Source organism: Gavia stellata, chromosome 9 (assembly GCF_030936135.1).
Source record: "Gavia stellata isolate bGavSte3 chromosome 9, bGavSte3.hap2, whole genome shotgun sequence".
Classification (NCBI taxonomy): Eukaryota; Metazoa; Chordata; class Aves; order Gaviiformes; family Gaviidae; genus Gavia; species Gavia stellata.
The window spans coordinates 20,742,350-20,756,150 of NC_082602.1; the positions used below are offsets into that span (position 1 = coordinate 20,742,350).

At 39.6% G+C, this 13,801-nt stretch overlaps 1 protein-coding gene across 1 annotated transcript in view; it reads left to right on the forward strand.

Annotated features, from left to right (window-relative positions):
• WDFY4 (WDFY family member 4) overlaps nucleotides 1-13,801 on the forward strand; it is a 140,337-nt gene that overhangs the window by 15,948 nt on the left and 110,588 nt on the right. The window contains exons 11-12 of the mRNA XM_059821010.1: nucleotides 2,445-3,055; nucleotides 7,408-7,501. Of these exons, the coding sequence (XP_059676993.1) occupies nucleotides 2,445-3,055; nucleotides 7,408-7,501 (705 nt within the window). The remainder of the gene's footprint in view (nucleotides 1-2,444; nucleotides 3,056-7,407; nucleotides 7,502-13,801) is intronic.

Here is a 13,801-nt window from a genome sequence, read left to right on the forward strand (position 1 = left end):
TTTAGCAATGTGTTTGTGGTTAACACCTTCACTCAGTATCAGATTGTGAAATATTTTGAAGACTTAAATAGCAATGCAGGACGGAGAAATGGAAAAAAGCAAAGGGCACAGTTGTATGAGCAATTCTATGTAATGTGACAGAGAAAGGAGAAACAAATGTGAATGAAAGTGGAGGAGATGTGGAGGGAAGATGTGAGAAGAGGTAAAGGAGTAAGATTGGAAGGGGCAGGGTAGGCATGAGATTAACAGCTTGATTCTGATATGTTTCCAAGATTAAAACTTTGCTGTCCCTTAATTTTGTCATCTCTCGCATACACTGGTGTCATGGAAAAGGAGATGTGAGATGATGGAAAGAAGGAGTCTTAAGAATGTTTGGAGGAAAAAAATTAGAACTATTTATAGCCTCTATCATGTTTATAGAGGGTCTGATCCATAAGCAATGAAGCAGGGGAAAGAATCAGTGTGCTTTATTTTGGTTTAGATTGTAGGCATCAAATTGAAAAGCAGCAGTGTTGTAAGCACTGATTTAAAGTTTCATTCTACCTTCTCTATCAAGTGTGAACTGAATTCACCTTTCAGCACAATATAGCAGCTGCTTCTATGATAAAAGAACCATGTTACTTTAAAAAAACCAAAAATGTGACAAAGTTTATAGCTTTAACAATAAAAACTTAACAATAAAACTTCAACAGTATTTGTAGAAAAGTTGAGTATGGTATCCAAACTAATATGAAAATAAATGCAGCTTCAGTGTCTAATTTTGACAAATGATAACTGTATTAAAGCATAATGTAAGCAAATGAATTTATTATCTACATCTATTGGGACTGTGATTGTGTTACACACAAATTCAGATTGATTTGCTAATATATATTTAGCTGTTAAAGCCTGAGCCCAAATATAATTAGCACTACTGTATTCCAGCGTGGCATGTGGGCAATTATGAGGAATAACAAATAATGGAATGTGAAATAAATTCTGTTAACGTTAACTGAGTTAGGGGGTTTCCAGCAGACATCAGTTTTTATAGATTCAAGACAGAGGAATACTAACTCATAAGCGATTAAATTCTAACTGAGTTAGAGCTGGAGGAAATGTGGTTACTGTTGACCTTCTCTGAAATGTGTTAAAGCCATCCTGATAACTTCAACTCTGAGTTATTCAATTTACTCCCTGTTCAGAAGTCTCTGCCTGCTTTGATACATTATCATACAAAATTGAATGACAGTAATAGAGTTCCCCCTCCCCCTCCAGTTCTGGCAACCCTTTCTGAAAGTCCTAGATCCTGTTACAGGGAGATATATTTATGTTAGAAACTGTTCCTCTTTAGGTTGTGAAGGGAACCTCTTTCATTGGATATCTGTTGGGAAACTTTATATGTAAAATTATCCCTTTCCAATGTGAAAAGGTACAGCCTCAAATCTGAAAGGTCCCTGGTGCCTGAAAGAGCATCATATTTACAAAATTAATTGTGCGACATCCCAAAAACCTGGGATGGGTTACATTCTAATACAGTAGTCTGTTTCCCTGCAAGCTCTTTTTTCCACTAATTTTACTTCCACCACTACAACTCTTAACTTTTCCAGATTTGTTTTAAAATGGAAAGCCCATAGCATTCAAAATTTACAAGTAGTATAGGTTGGTTTTTATGCCTGTGTAATATTTTCAAGTGGCATTCACTTATAACCCGCTTTAAGCCCATTGAAGTCAGAGGAAATCTAATGACTTCATTATCTTGGGACCTGACTCTTTATGGCTTTTTTTCCTCCAAAGTGTTGTGCAAACATTAAAAATAAGTCTGCTGAGAAAGGGAATTATTATTGCCTTTCTTATTGAGGAAAGCCTGCTGCTTGCAGTGTTCTTTAGGCCATCCTGTGTTGCTGCTTTTTTGGAAAGGGTCTGCTCAGTCATATGAGCAAAAGTGTAGTGTGGCTTCTCGTGTATTCAGGGCTGTAGGAAGACTTGCCTATAGAGAGCTGCGCCTTCTTCTCAGTTTCTATATGATGTTATTTACAACTAAATCGCTGCTTTCAGTTATTTAAGGCAAAGGCAGATTTCTTGAGAGAGTCTGAGAAGACTGAAAGAATAGCCAAAGGTCTGAAACTACCTCTGGCCAAACTAACTAGGATATGTAATACAGGAAATTTGATTTCTTTCTTTATTCCTGTGAGCACTATTCCCTACCTGTCAGGCTGACTCTGTGGGTTGCTCCTGAGGGTGCATTCAAATCTTGGTTGTTTTGCCCATTGGGTATATGGGGGAAGGGAGGAGGAGAGAAGTTGTGCAGTGGTGACCTTTACTTTGACCAACATTTTTTTTTTCTTCAAAGTGTGAAATTTCAGTGAAATAATTTTGTACAAACTTGGCATTTTAAAATATTCTAAAGCTTCTTTGTCCCTTGGTTTAAGTGCTTCTGTTGTCTCCTTTCTTCCCAATATTTGTAGTCACTCCTGAGGATACTGGAGAGTCCAAAGAGCCATTCAGCTTTCAGAACCTGCAGTGGATTCAATGGACTCCTGTCCCTTCTCTCAGACATGGAAGGTGCATTGCAGGATCCTCCATCTGGGCTGTGGACAGCAGTTGGACAGAATTGCATATTGGAGCTTGTTTTCTACACGCTTCAGGGGATAACAGCAGCCCTGCACCTGGACCCTGTCAACAGCAACTTCTTCCAGAGGAATGGTCTCTTTGAAAAGATGGCAGAGGATCTTGGGTCACTTGGATGCTTCTGGACACAAGGAGAATGTCAAATCCCTCTGAGCCTTGAGAAGACAAGGACGTTTGCAGAATTCTTGGATGCAGCTTTCTGCTCTTCAGAACCTTTCCCAATGTGGCTAAAGAACTGCATATGGATTCTGAATTTTCTCGATCATATGGTCAAAGGAACCCTCCATCTGGAGAGCTACTTCAAGGAGAGAAAGCCAGAGATGGGAGAGACATCAAGAGATGATCAGGAGGGACCCCAAGCTCAAGAAGAGCATCCTGTTGCTTTCAAAAGACCAGGCAACAAATTACCTGCCTCTGTCTATAGGCTATGGGGAAACCCTAAAGAGAAGTAAGTCTTTATTTACTACAGGAAATATAATAGTAAGACTGGTATGTGCATTTTATATGGTAGTAAACTGAGGTAAGGTGTGACATAACTTGCCTAGCACAAACAAATCAGTGCCACAGTCCCAACTCCCAGGCCTTCAGAGAGCAGAAATCACCTCTTTTTGAAAGGTAAATGATGGTAAACATTGGGGCATAAGCATTCAGTGGAGCAGTGGGACACACCACCCCAAGAGTTGCAGAGTTTGTGCTGGAGGTTCTGACACATGCAATGTGGGAGCAGGACAGGGCTCTAAGGAAAGGGTTGCTGGGACTTGAATCTGCCCCAATCAGTTTTGATTTTTTTCAGTTATGTGGAAAGCTCTTTCCAGTTAGTTGATACATTAAAAATAAAATCTATTTTAAGTTATTTTAAATGCTTCCCCATGCATGTGTGTCCAGGCACATGTATACAGACACATACACTCACACTCATTTACTTATACAGCTGAAATAGAGAAAATTGGAAAAGGAATAGTAATGCTGCCTGCCTCATGTAATGAAAGATTGTATCAAAATACATATCCTTTGGAGGAAGAAAAGACTACACCAGAAATCAACATAGCTGTCAGCTGTGAATCAATTCTGAATAACTCGCATTTCGTAACTTGTGAGATGTTCTGCCCCTTCATGTGTTTGTAGCTTTATATTGGATCTCTTAGTCCTTTTCTCCAAAATGTTTCTGGTTGGAGTTATGCTTAAAAAGGCTAGGTTTATAACTGTGAGATTCTTTCAGCCATTATTGTAGGTTATTCCACAGTCGTCTTCCAGGTTTAAAGACCAAGTCATTAGGTCTGCCACTTGTAGCTAGCAGTCACTGAAGTCAGCAAAACTTTTGTTCCCTGAGTACTGAGGAGGCTGAGTAAGTATTTCTGGTCATACTTGTGCTTGTTTGAAGCAACTGGAAAAAATTACAGTAAATTACTTTGTTCCTTGTGCAACTGATTTTAAAATAGTTGTGGAGATGTTTGTTCCCTATCACTACTCTTTGAATTACACTGGAAGCTTCTGGTTAGATACTCAGTGCTGGGGAGAGGACTTGGTGGCTCAGGAGGAACAAGTACTCTTTTCAAAGTAGATCTTCTAGCCCTGTTTGGGAGAACATGGGTCAATGTGCAGCGAGTGTATTGTGGTGGTGGCTGTGAGAAGTCCATAGCCTGTAGCTTAAGTGTGTGTATAAAGGAGGCTCAGGGAAGAAAAGGGAGAAAGAGTAGATCAGTGGCAATGCTGGGAAGGGTATGGCTCTGTCTTCTGCTTGTCTTTCTCAAGTTGCTAGATCTGAAACATAAAGCAAGGCTTCCTAGGTCCTTGTGGTGTTTTGCCTGCTGAGCTGTGGGGCTGTGCAGTAACTGAATGAATACCACTTGTGGAGATATTAATCATGTAAATTGGGATCCATTCAGTTCACAGTGTCTGGTTTGGGATAGTTTGGCTTTGGTTCTGGGCTGTGAAGGCACAAAAGGAAGCCAGATTATCTAGAGGTGGCTGGACAATGTCCAGGACAAGTGTATGCAAACACAGCAGAGGAACATGTGCTGGCAAGCTGTCAATCTTCAGGCCACACAGCCTGTATCCCCTTCCAGCAGTAAATTTTCTGAAAATAAAAATAAAAAATTAGAATTCCTGCATGTCTGTGGTTCCCCTGATGCAGCTTCCTCTTAGCTGTACTCCACGCTCACACTTCCTCTTGAAGAAGGCTTCAGCCTGGGACTATGCAGCTTGAAAAGAGGAACTTGAGTGCAGTCAGTGTAGGTGGCCTGTGATGCCCCATCCTGCAACATCTATTTAACATCCCTGAAGAGGGGGAAAGGAGGTGATCCTATGGGAGCCTGAGACTGAGACACAGGAAAATCCTCATTTTAACTGGATAATATTCTAGCCCCTTACACTGTCTTGTGGCCAATGATGCTGCAAGATGCTGGGCCACAGGGCAATCGAACCTTTAATTCTCGGCTGAAGAACAGCCCGTTGCTTTCCTGCTCCTGCATTAACGTTTGAAACACCTTCTCTGACAGATGGGGTCGCTGTTTTTCCTTTTGCTCCTTGTAATTAGAGCTAGCTTGCTGCAAGCTGTGTTAACTGAGACTGATCTCTCTTCGGGAGGGAAGCCTCTCCTTGTGCCCACCCTAGCAGAATGGCTGCTGCAGCTGATGTTACCACAGACTCACTGTGCTAATGGCTCTTCAGGTTCTTTGCGGCATCTCATTTTGTCCTCAAACCCTCTCACTTGTCTTATTTTTAAGTAGCAGCCAGTGCAGAGCAGATCTGGGATTCACACCATGATACTGGTGGGGTAGATGGAGTGGAATCATGAGGCTGACTGGATAGCCCTGAGGCACGAGTGCAAGAGATGGGATATTGGCAGGAGTGAGGAGTTGGTACATGGAGACAACTTTTGTACTAAGACAAGCCAGAAAATGAGGGCCTCTTGGAAAACCACAGAGAAGGATGGAGATAAGGCTTATATAATATTCTTAGTGGAGAGCAAGTGTGCAGTGCTGGCAGGGAAGTTGAGGCGTAGTTTGATGCTGGTCAGGGACTCTATATTTTCCTTCTTTGTCCTTGCTTCTTAACAGCCCTGGAGAGTGCTAAACCTGCCAGGCAGTGCTCAAAAATAAGAAAACATCTCCTTGTAGTTATGGCAATGTCTTAATCACTTAATGATTTTATTTATTTTTTTAAAGGATCACTTTCTATTATTGTCTTTTGATATTCACATTTTGTTAGCTCACATTTTACCTTTACTACACATCATATGGGTTATAAGAATATTCTCTATATGAAAGAAAAATTTTGAGTTTCAGAGGTAACCATATTTCTTCAGTGCCTAAGTCTTCAGGAAAACTGCTGTGTCTTAGGAGAACTGGACACACTGACTGGCAATGTATTTTTACAGTGCTAGAGACAGAAGTCTGAATTAAATTGAAAGTTTGGGAAGTCAGTCCTTGAATACAGTGGCTTAGGCTAAAAATGAACTTGCTCTGAGTAGCACAGCCACAGCAGGAAAACAGACTGAAATTTTTATTCTATTAATTCTAGTGGGCCTGGATTTTTCTCTTTAAAGATGGTTAGGGTTTTTTTGGGGGTGATAGGAGGAGAGCGTATTTTCAATGTGTACTTTTTTCTTGTTTGACATTTGAAAACTCATTCACATTCATGTCGAGTACAGGTGTATGTGTCCACACTGGAGCCACTGCTGCAGTAAGTATTTACACCAGATCTGATTTTGATTCATTACACAGAAAATATTGCTAATGAAGAATTTCTTTGGAAGTCTTTCTTGAGGGTGCAGTAAGAATTATTTGACGCTGTGTGGCAGTGTGCTACACATTACTCGCTGCTCTGATGTATCAGATGAGACTTTTTGGAAGTGGCTAACATGTTAATTACAGCCTTTTGACCCTCCCCTTAGGTCTCTTGTAAAAGCTTTTTTTATGCTCACTCTTCTACTTGTACATTTTGGTTTATACAGTCCATAAAGCATATTGTGCTTTATTTTTTTCAGTCTAATTACGGCTGTTAGATGTTGCCTTTGCTTTTCTCACGAGATCTATTTGGGACAGATGTTTCTGACAGTGCACATCACAACTCTGGTTCAGAGGTGCACCCAGAAATGCTGATAATACTCTGAACATGACGAGCCTGCAGTGCCTAAACTGGAGTTACTGCTATGCTGTGGCTTCATCTTTGAGATATATCTGACTTCTAGCCTGCATCATGGCATAAGCAGATCTTCTCTGTGGTAACTCAGATGCCTCATTTCCTTCCCATGCCTGAATGTACAAAGGTGATATGTGGCAAAAACGAAAATTGGTGGGGAAGCACAGATACTTAACTTTCTTTTACTAGTTTAGGCAGACTCTGGTGTTGGAAGGGAAGGGTGTCATACTGATTTCATTAAGACTGTCTCATCTTTTCTTATTGCTAATATGGTTTGAAAGTACTGAAGTTATTGTTTGATCAAAGTTAGACTGCTTGAAAATAGAAAATATAACACAAGTTCTGGGCTGATGCATCAGAGAGATCCCTCTGGTTGTCTGTTCTCTGTACTGCAAGTACTTTCAAAGGCAAAGTTTGTTTAAAGAGGCTGTTGCACGTCTTTGAATGTACAGGTCCCTGAGATGTGAGGTCATGAGCAGGTTATGTCCCATCTTTGTTACGCTAAGGAGGCTTCCAGGTCATCAGTATTGTTTGCTTAGTTTCAAATGCTGAGCTTGGTTACTGCTAGGAGGATTTAATGCTGTACTGTGGAACATTGTTGGACCCTCTTTGCTGCTGTTAATGATAATTATGATGATATGCATCTTTTTCGTGCAGGTTGGAAATGGGAGACTGCGCTATTGTACATCCAGGTGCTGTCTGTGTTATGGTGAGGTTGCTGCCAAAGCTGTATAAAGAGGGATACTCTCAGGTGAGTCTGAACATATCAAAGTGCCATCTAAACAGCGTCTGCTACTTTTCTGTAGCTTCATTTCCAAGAATTGCTTACTCTTTGCAGATGGGGAAGTACTAAAATTTACCTAGAACACTGGCAGGAGGAACAGCACAAATTTCACTGTCAACAGATGTGAAAACAACAAAGGCTCTTGGCTATCAGTTTGACTAGGTGTTTCTATACCTGTCTGATGCACCGCCTGGGTCTTGGTCCCAAAATACTTACTGCAAATGCACAAGTGTAGAAGTCCCTTGAAAATTGTTTAAAATATTGCTAATGGACCTAGCAACCAGAACAGTCTGGCTCTTTAGGCCTAACAGTCCCTAAACTTTCAGTGCAGCTTGAATCTGCTTTGCTTTGTCAAACCTTCCATACACACATCCACTTTGAACAAGCATATTGCCTATCATGTATCTGCTCTCTGGTCTAAAATACTTGAATACAGTTAAAGTACTTATGGAAGGATTGAAATAAAACCGGCTTGTTCATCCAGAGCTATGGAAGATGGGAGTGCAACTAACTGCTGGCACATCCCAACTCTGTGTAGTGGAACCAAGCCATCAGCTAGTGAAAGTTTGTTAATTACAGTAATTTCTGAAAAACAAGTAGAATGGTTAATTGGATGAGAGTGTCATCAAGAAACTATTGAAGTTGGCTCTAGGGCTGAGCTCTATGAGAGAGAAAGCCTCTCAGACCCTCAGTAGATGGCAGTGTTCTTAAAAATATGAAGGGCTAGAGCACAAATTCCAGCAATTTCAGTTATGTTCTTAAGTGTGTTCATCTTTTCTTCCATTCTCACTCCTTTTTTCTTAGTCAACAAGAAATTATTACTGATAGTGTTTGTTTAGTATTGCCGTTGTGAATAGGATTGCCCCAGGTAAAATGGGACCACTGTTATGCGAGGTCCTGAGTCAGGTTCCGGCTAGGAGTTAGCACATGTCCTGAAGAGTTTTTTGTCAAATGAGCCACAAAAGGGATAGAGGAAAAGCAGAATTTCTCTGGCTAATTCTGTTTAAAAGTGGGTGAGAGAATGAGTGGAACCTCATGTCCTGTATCTTGAGCAGCTCACTGATGCTGCCAGGTAGTGACACAAAAGGCTGGACTTCAGTACCTTTAATCGTAACGTATACTACTGCATGAACCCTTGTGAAATGAGATACTACTCGCAGCACGGGAGTCAGGCAAGATCTGATGCAAAAGGTGAACCTTAATGGCTAGTGAAAGAGACCTACTTGGTAGAAGGATAATAACTGAAGGGATTTCCCTTTGAATAGATATATTCTGTCCCAAACAGGGTACTATTCATTCTTTTAGTGCAACAGTGTTTGACAGCTATATGAGAGATGAAACAATTTTTTGTGGATGGAGCTTTTTTACTGTGGACTTTCATTCAAAAATCTGAAGGGGCTTCTTGCTCTGAGTTTAAAACTGGGTCAAACAGTACATTTTTTTAGAAGCAATGGTGAAGAACAGACAGTAACTCATCTCTTTCTGCTTGTTTTAGTGCTAGGATAGATCTTTTAGGCCCAGGAAAAATCTTCAGAATCAGTTCAGGTCATGTGGAAATTGTTTGCTTTCACAGAATTGGCACTGCTTTTACAGAAACATTAATGGAACTCAATAAAATTAATGTACTTTGATTCTGACCCTCAGAAATTATATACAATTCCTGCCAAATTTACTGTTTCTCAGTGACCTTTGTCAGACCCAAGCAGTGATGGGCTGAAGCAATGTTGAGCCTGTCAGCACAGAAAAAACAGTAGCAGACAGTAAAACAGGTGGTCTTGCACTTGAGCCATTCTTCTGACTGTTTAGAGTGACAATTAAAAGCTGAGGAGAATAGATTTGTGGTTGTATATTAGTGCCATTCTTAGGTATGATCAAAAATCATTTGGATGTCGTATGGGTATGAAAATTTGCTTAAAAGCCTTAAAACCACCCAAGAGACAGTCTTTGAGTCAGCAGACTGTATTTAGACGATATTGCCCATGTTCATGCTTAGGATGGATACTAAGCTAGTTCCCATTAAACTGCATACAGTTTGACCAAATACAAGGTGGATTTTCCTTTTAATGTGCAGCTTGTTCAGTGATGAAAGATAGCATTGTTGCATGTTGCAAAAACTAAGTAGAAGTGAGACAAGTTAACATCCACTTCAGATATGTGGCTCAGAATATTCATAGTTTCCCCTCAGACATGTTTCATCCTTGTCTGGCATTTTGGAACTGTGGCTTTTAAGGCTGCAGAGTGTCATGCCAGATCTTTTCCGTTTGTGATGTCAGATAAGGAGATCTCCTAGATCTGACAAGGCTGGGTAAGGAAAAGAAAAGAACTTTTGAGAAGAGAATCAAAGCATGATTCAGTTCTGTGTCATCATCCTGGCAGGTTTCTTGTCAGTACGGACAAAAAATCCTCACGTGATTCATTATGTAAATTATCTATACTTTTGTTAAATAATATTATTGCTTCCATAGCTGGATTTGTCCTCTATTTTTATCTCTCCTATGATGAATTGCTGTCATATTCATTGTTGTAAAAGTAAAACAGGCATCAATAAGGAATTTGCAACTTTTAAAAAGACCTTTATCCCTGTTTTAAATTTAGCCTAAACTAGTTGTTCTCACTGCAGATGTTAACAGCATAAAACTTTCCAAGTATTTGTACTTCTTAAAACTGTAAATTCTTTCTAAACTGAAAAGGTCTCTGACATAGTTAGATATGGCCCACAGAAAACTGTGTGACACTTGAGATTTGTCTGCCTTCAGACATATATTACTAATATCACTGCTAACGTAACTGTTAATACCACAATGAATTCCTAAATTACTGCACTGCATTATTGGCACAGGGAAATTCTTTGGGTATTGGGCCAGAGCTTCATTCCTCTTTGGGTTGTGCAGCCAACGCTTTGGGAGAAAGGAAAGGAGAATGGACTGGAACTCTGGTAGGAGGAAGGAGACTAGAAACACTCTGGCAGTGGGTCCTCCAGCCTGGGCTGGTAGCTGAAGGTCATCTCTTTCCCCTGAGCACTTTCCTGCAGGCTTTGTTCTAGCCTTGTCTCCTGGGGGATTTTTTCTTTGCTGAGCCTGTTCTGATTACAGCACAACTTCTTTTTTTTAAAAAAAGAAAATGCACAGCCTGTCTGCATGTCCTTTTCTAAGGTTATTTTTGGGCTTTTAGTAAGAAGTTTGCTTGTTCATTGATTAACCAACTTTTGAAGCTTTCACTGTTTATACAGACCAAGCAATTTTCCTCCTGTGCTTCCAGCCCCACAGCCTGCCCTTTTATTTGTCTTGTTTCCCTTGCTATTTACTTTCTCCTTAAAAAGCAGCCAGAGTCTCTGAAGTTGCACTAAAATCTTGGTAATGTACCCTGGATTGAAGAGATAGGAACTCTGCCAAGAATGCCTGGCTAACTATACGGAAGATCATTTTCTACTTTGTCTTGTTTTTCATGCAATTGTATAATTTATAAGGTGGCACACAGAGGCAGCTTTGCCTTCCTCTCAGGTGCACAACAGCTTAGAAAAATAAGGAGGAGACACTGCATTCAGCTAATACTGCGAGGAAAAAAATACTGTAACTACATGTAATTTGGCGAGCAAGAGGTCTGTCAGACCACCAGAATTAATAAAAGGATTCTTAACATTATGGAGAGATTTTGTTGCCTGGTTTCAAATGGTCAAGACATGCTAGTATATTTTCTCTAGAAGGCAATAGTAACCATGGTACTTATATGAGGAAAGCTCTGTAGCTTCTCTTACACACAAGCTGTACTAGGCGGAAATGTGAAAAGTCTGATGGAGATGATACAATCAATGTGAGGCATTTAACTACGCCCTATGTAGGTCATGTTTTTGGAAAAGTAGAAATGGTTCACACAGTTCATATTGCTTTTTTCCCTGTCTACTTACAAGGAGTGCATGAACACAAGTTATCCTGAACTTTGTAAAACCTGTTATACATACTGTCAGCAAAGTAAGTTTTGCTTGTTGAGGTCAGTGGGTGAGTCAATCAGCAAAATATTGTGATAGAATGGGAATGTGCTTGCAGCTGGGAACTATGCCTCAGGAATTTGAGCTGTGATAAGTTTATGAATTACTCATTTTTGATAACATTTTAAGGAAAAAAATTGCAGATGGTTTTCAGAAGAGACTTGAACTCTCTACAGACAACGGGTTTTAAGCTGATGGATGTCTACATCTTCTTTTGAAAGCACGATTTAAAATCCTGGGTTACTTGGAACTTTTTGAAAGTGCTACTTTTGATGCCTTGATTTCTTCAGTAGTAAAATTAAATCTCTGTGGTATGTTAGGAAGTTAATTCTAATTTTCTATGAAGGGCTGCTAGCTTTTCAAGTGAGAGGTGCTCCTGAGATTGAAAAGTTTGCTTTTTGCAATTGCACACAGAATTATTGCTGTATCATTCTTAAACCTAAGAAAATCACATCCTTTTGAAATGAACCCACACTGCCAAAGGTTCAAAGTTCTTGCTCATCTTAAACATAGCATAATCATTTTGAAGATGAATAACAGTGAATTAAATTCAGCTACCAAGTTTTGAAACTATGGGCTCTTAGGAGCAAGAATCTGGGAACTGCTTGAACAGATTGGGCAAATTGCTAGGTGACATCTTGCTCTTAAGACTCTAATCTGAGGCAGAGCTGTGAGCCCAACTACATTCTAACTGCACCTTCAATATCCTGATTCATGGTGCAAGTAGTATGTGTTAGGAAAATCAATCCATGCATATAGAAACACACAACCTGGTTTCCTGCCCACCATTAATATTTCCACTAAAATCTCATTTTACTGGAACTAAGATCCATGAAAACAGCACATTTTATTCAAAACAAGGCAATACTGGTATTGATAAAGCTGCTAAGCTAATGAAAACAATCAATTTTTTTGTATGCCATTATGCTTTTATTGGATTTATTGTGCAGTAAACCAATAGTTTCACTTAGTCAAGACCTGTGCCCTTTTCTGTTTTCATGTGGTTTTATACATCCATCTACTTTCCTATATGCAGTCAAAAATGGAGTAATAAAGTAATTAAAAGAGCCAAAAAGTTTTAAGTGGGACTTTGATACACTGTAGCAATAAATGCCTCCCTGTGAAGAACAGTGTCATTTAGTCTGGTGGATGATTTCTGTATATAATGATATGCACAGTAAAACTTCCGTCACTGAGAATGAACAGTTATTCAGAGAGAAGAAAATGTTATCCAAAGAACTTGCCCTTCAGATATCAAGACTAGGAGTTGAGTTTACAAAAACAGAATGCATGTTGCATTGGATGTGCTGGTATTACTGTTGCAATAAATAAACTGTTGCAATTGGGGTTTTGGTTGCTGAGCACTTTGAAAACGAGTTGCTTGTTGGCTTTTAATTTGTCCTGTACTGGTTTTGAGTTTGGTCTGGATGCAAAAGAGCTGAATTCCTCTTTACACTTAATAAGCTAGCTTATTCTGAACCCAGTGAAGTTGCTTCTTGTTCATGTTATGAAATCAAATCCCAATGTCCTAATCTGCCTGTCTGCCACCATTTGTTGTCCTTTTCTTTAAAAGTTTGCATAGATTTTTCCTAGAAGAGCATATGAGAAAGCCAAAGAGCTCTTAAGGATGGGGAACATTTCATCTTTGTAAAAGATTTGTGTTTAAATATATGATGCACAGTTAGTTTTGTGTGAAATCTAGTTACGTTAATGGAGTAGGCTCCATTCCTAATTAGGAACAAATTGCTCTAAAGATAATTTATGAGAATTGTGATATTTCTTTAAGACCATTAAGAAGCAATAATGAAGTAAAGCTTCAATTCAGCAAAACATGAAGAGAAGTGTTAAGTAAGCATTTAATGATATTGCTAGATACAGCTTTGTTTAAGAACAGTGCTTTTAGAATGAAGAGTGGATTATGTCAATATGACTCTCCACATGCTTAATGTTAAATATATTCTGAGATACTGCGTTGGTCTTGGAGCTTATGCCTAATAACCTGCCCTTGGTGGTGGCCCATTCTTTTGAATGAGAGCCGATTGTTTTCTTCCTTTACTACCATAGTGTTGTGGCAGGAAAGCTCAACTGTGGATGGCTGAGCAGCTACTCGGATGTATGCACACGGTTTAAGTGCAGAGCTTTATAGAACAGCCATGCAGTTGCACTTGAGCCTCCGCTGGCCTTAGAGGCTTCTTTTCTGGTCCTGATTTTTACACCCAGAGATTTGACAATTGGGGAAAAAAAAAAAAAAATCAGTCACCATGTACAGTTTTAGTTCCAGC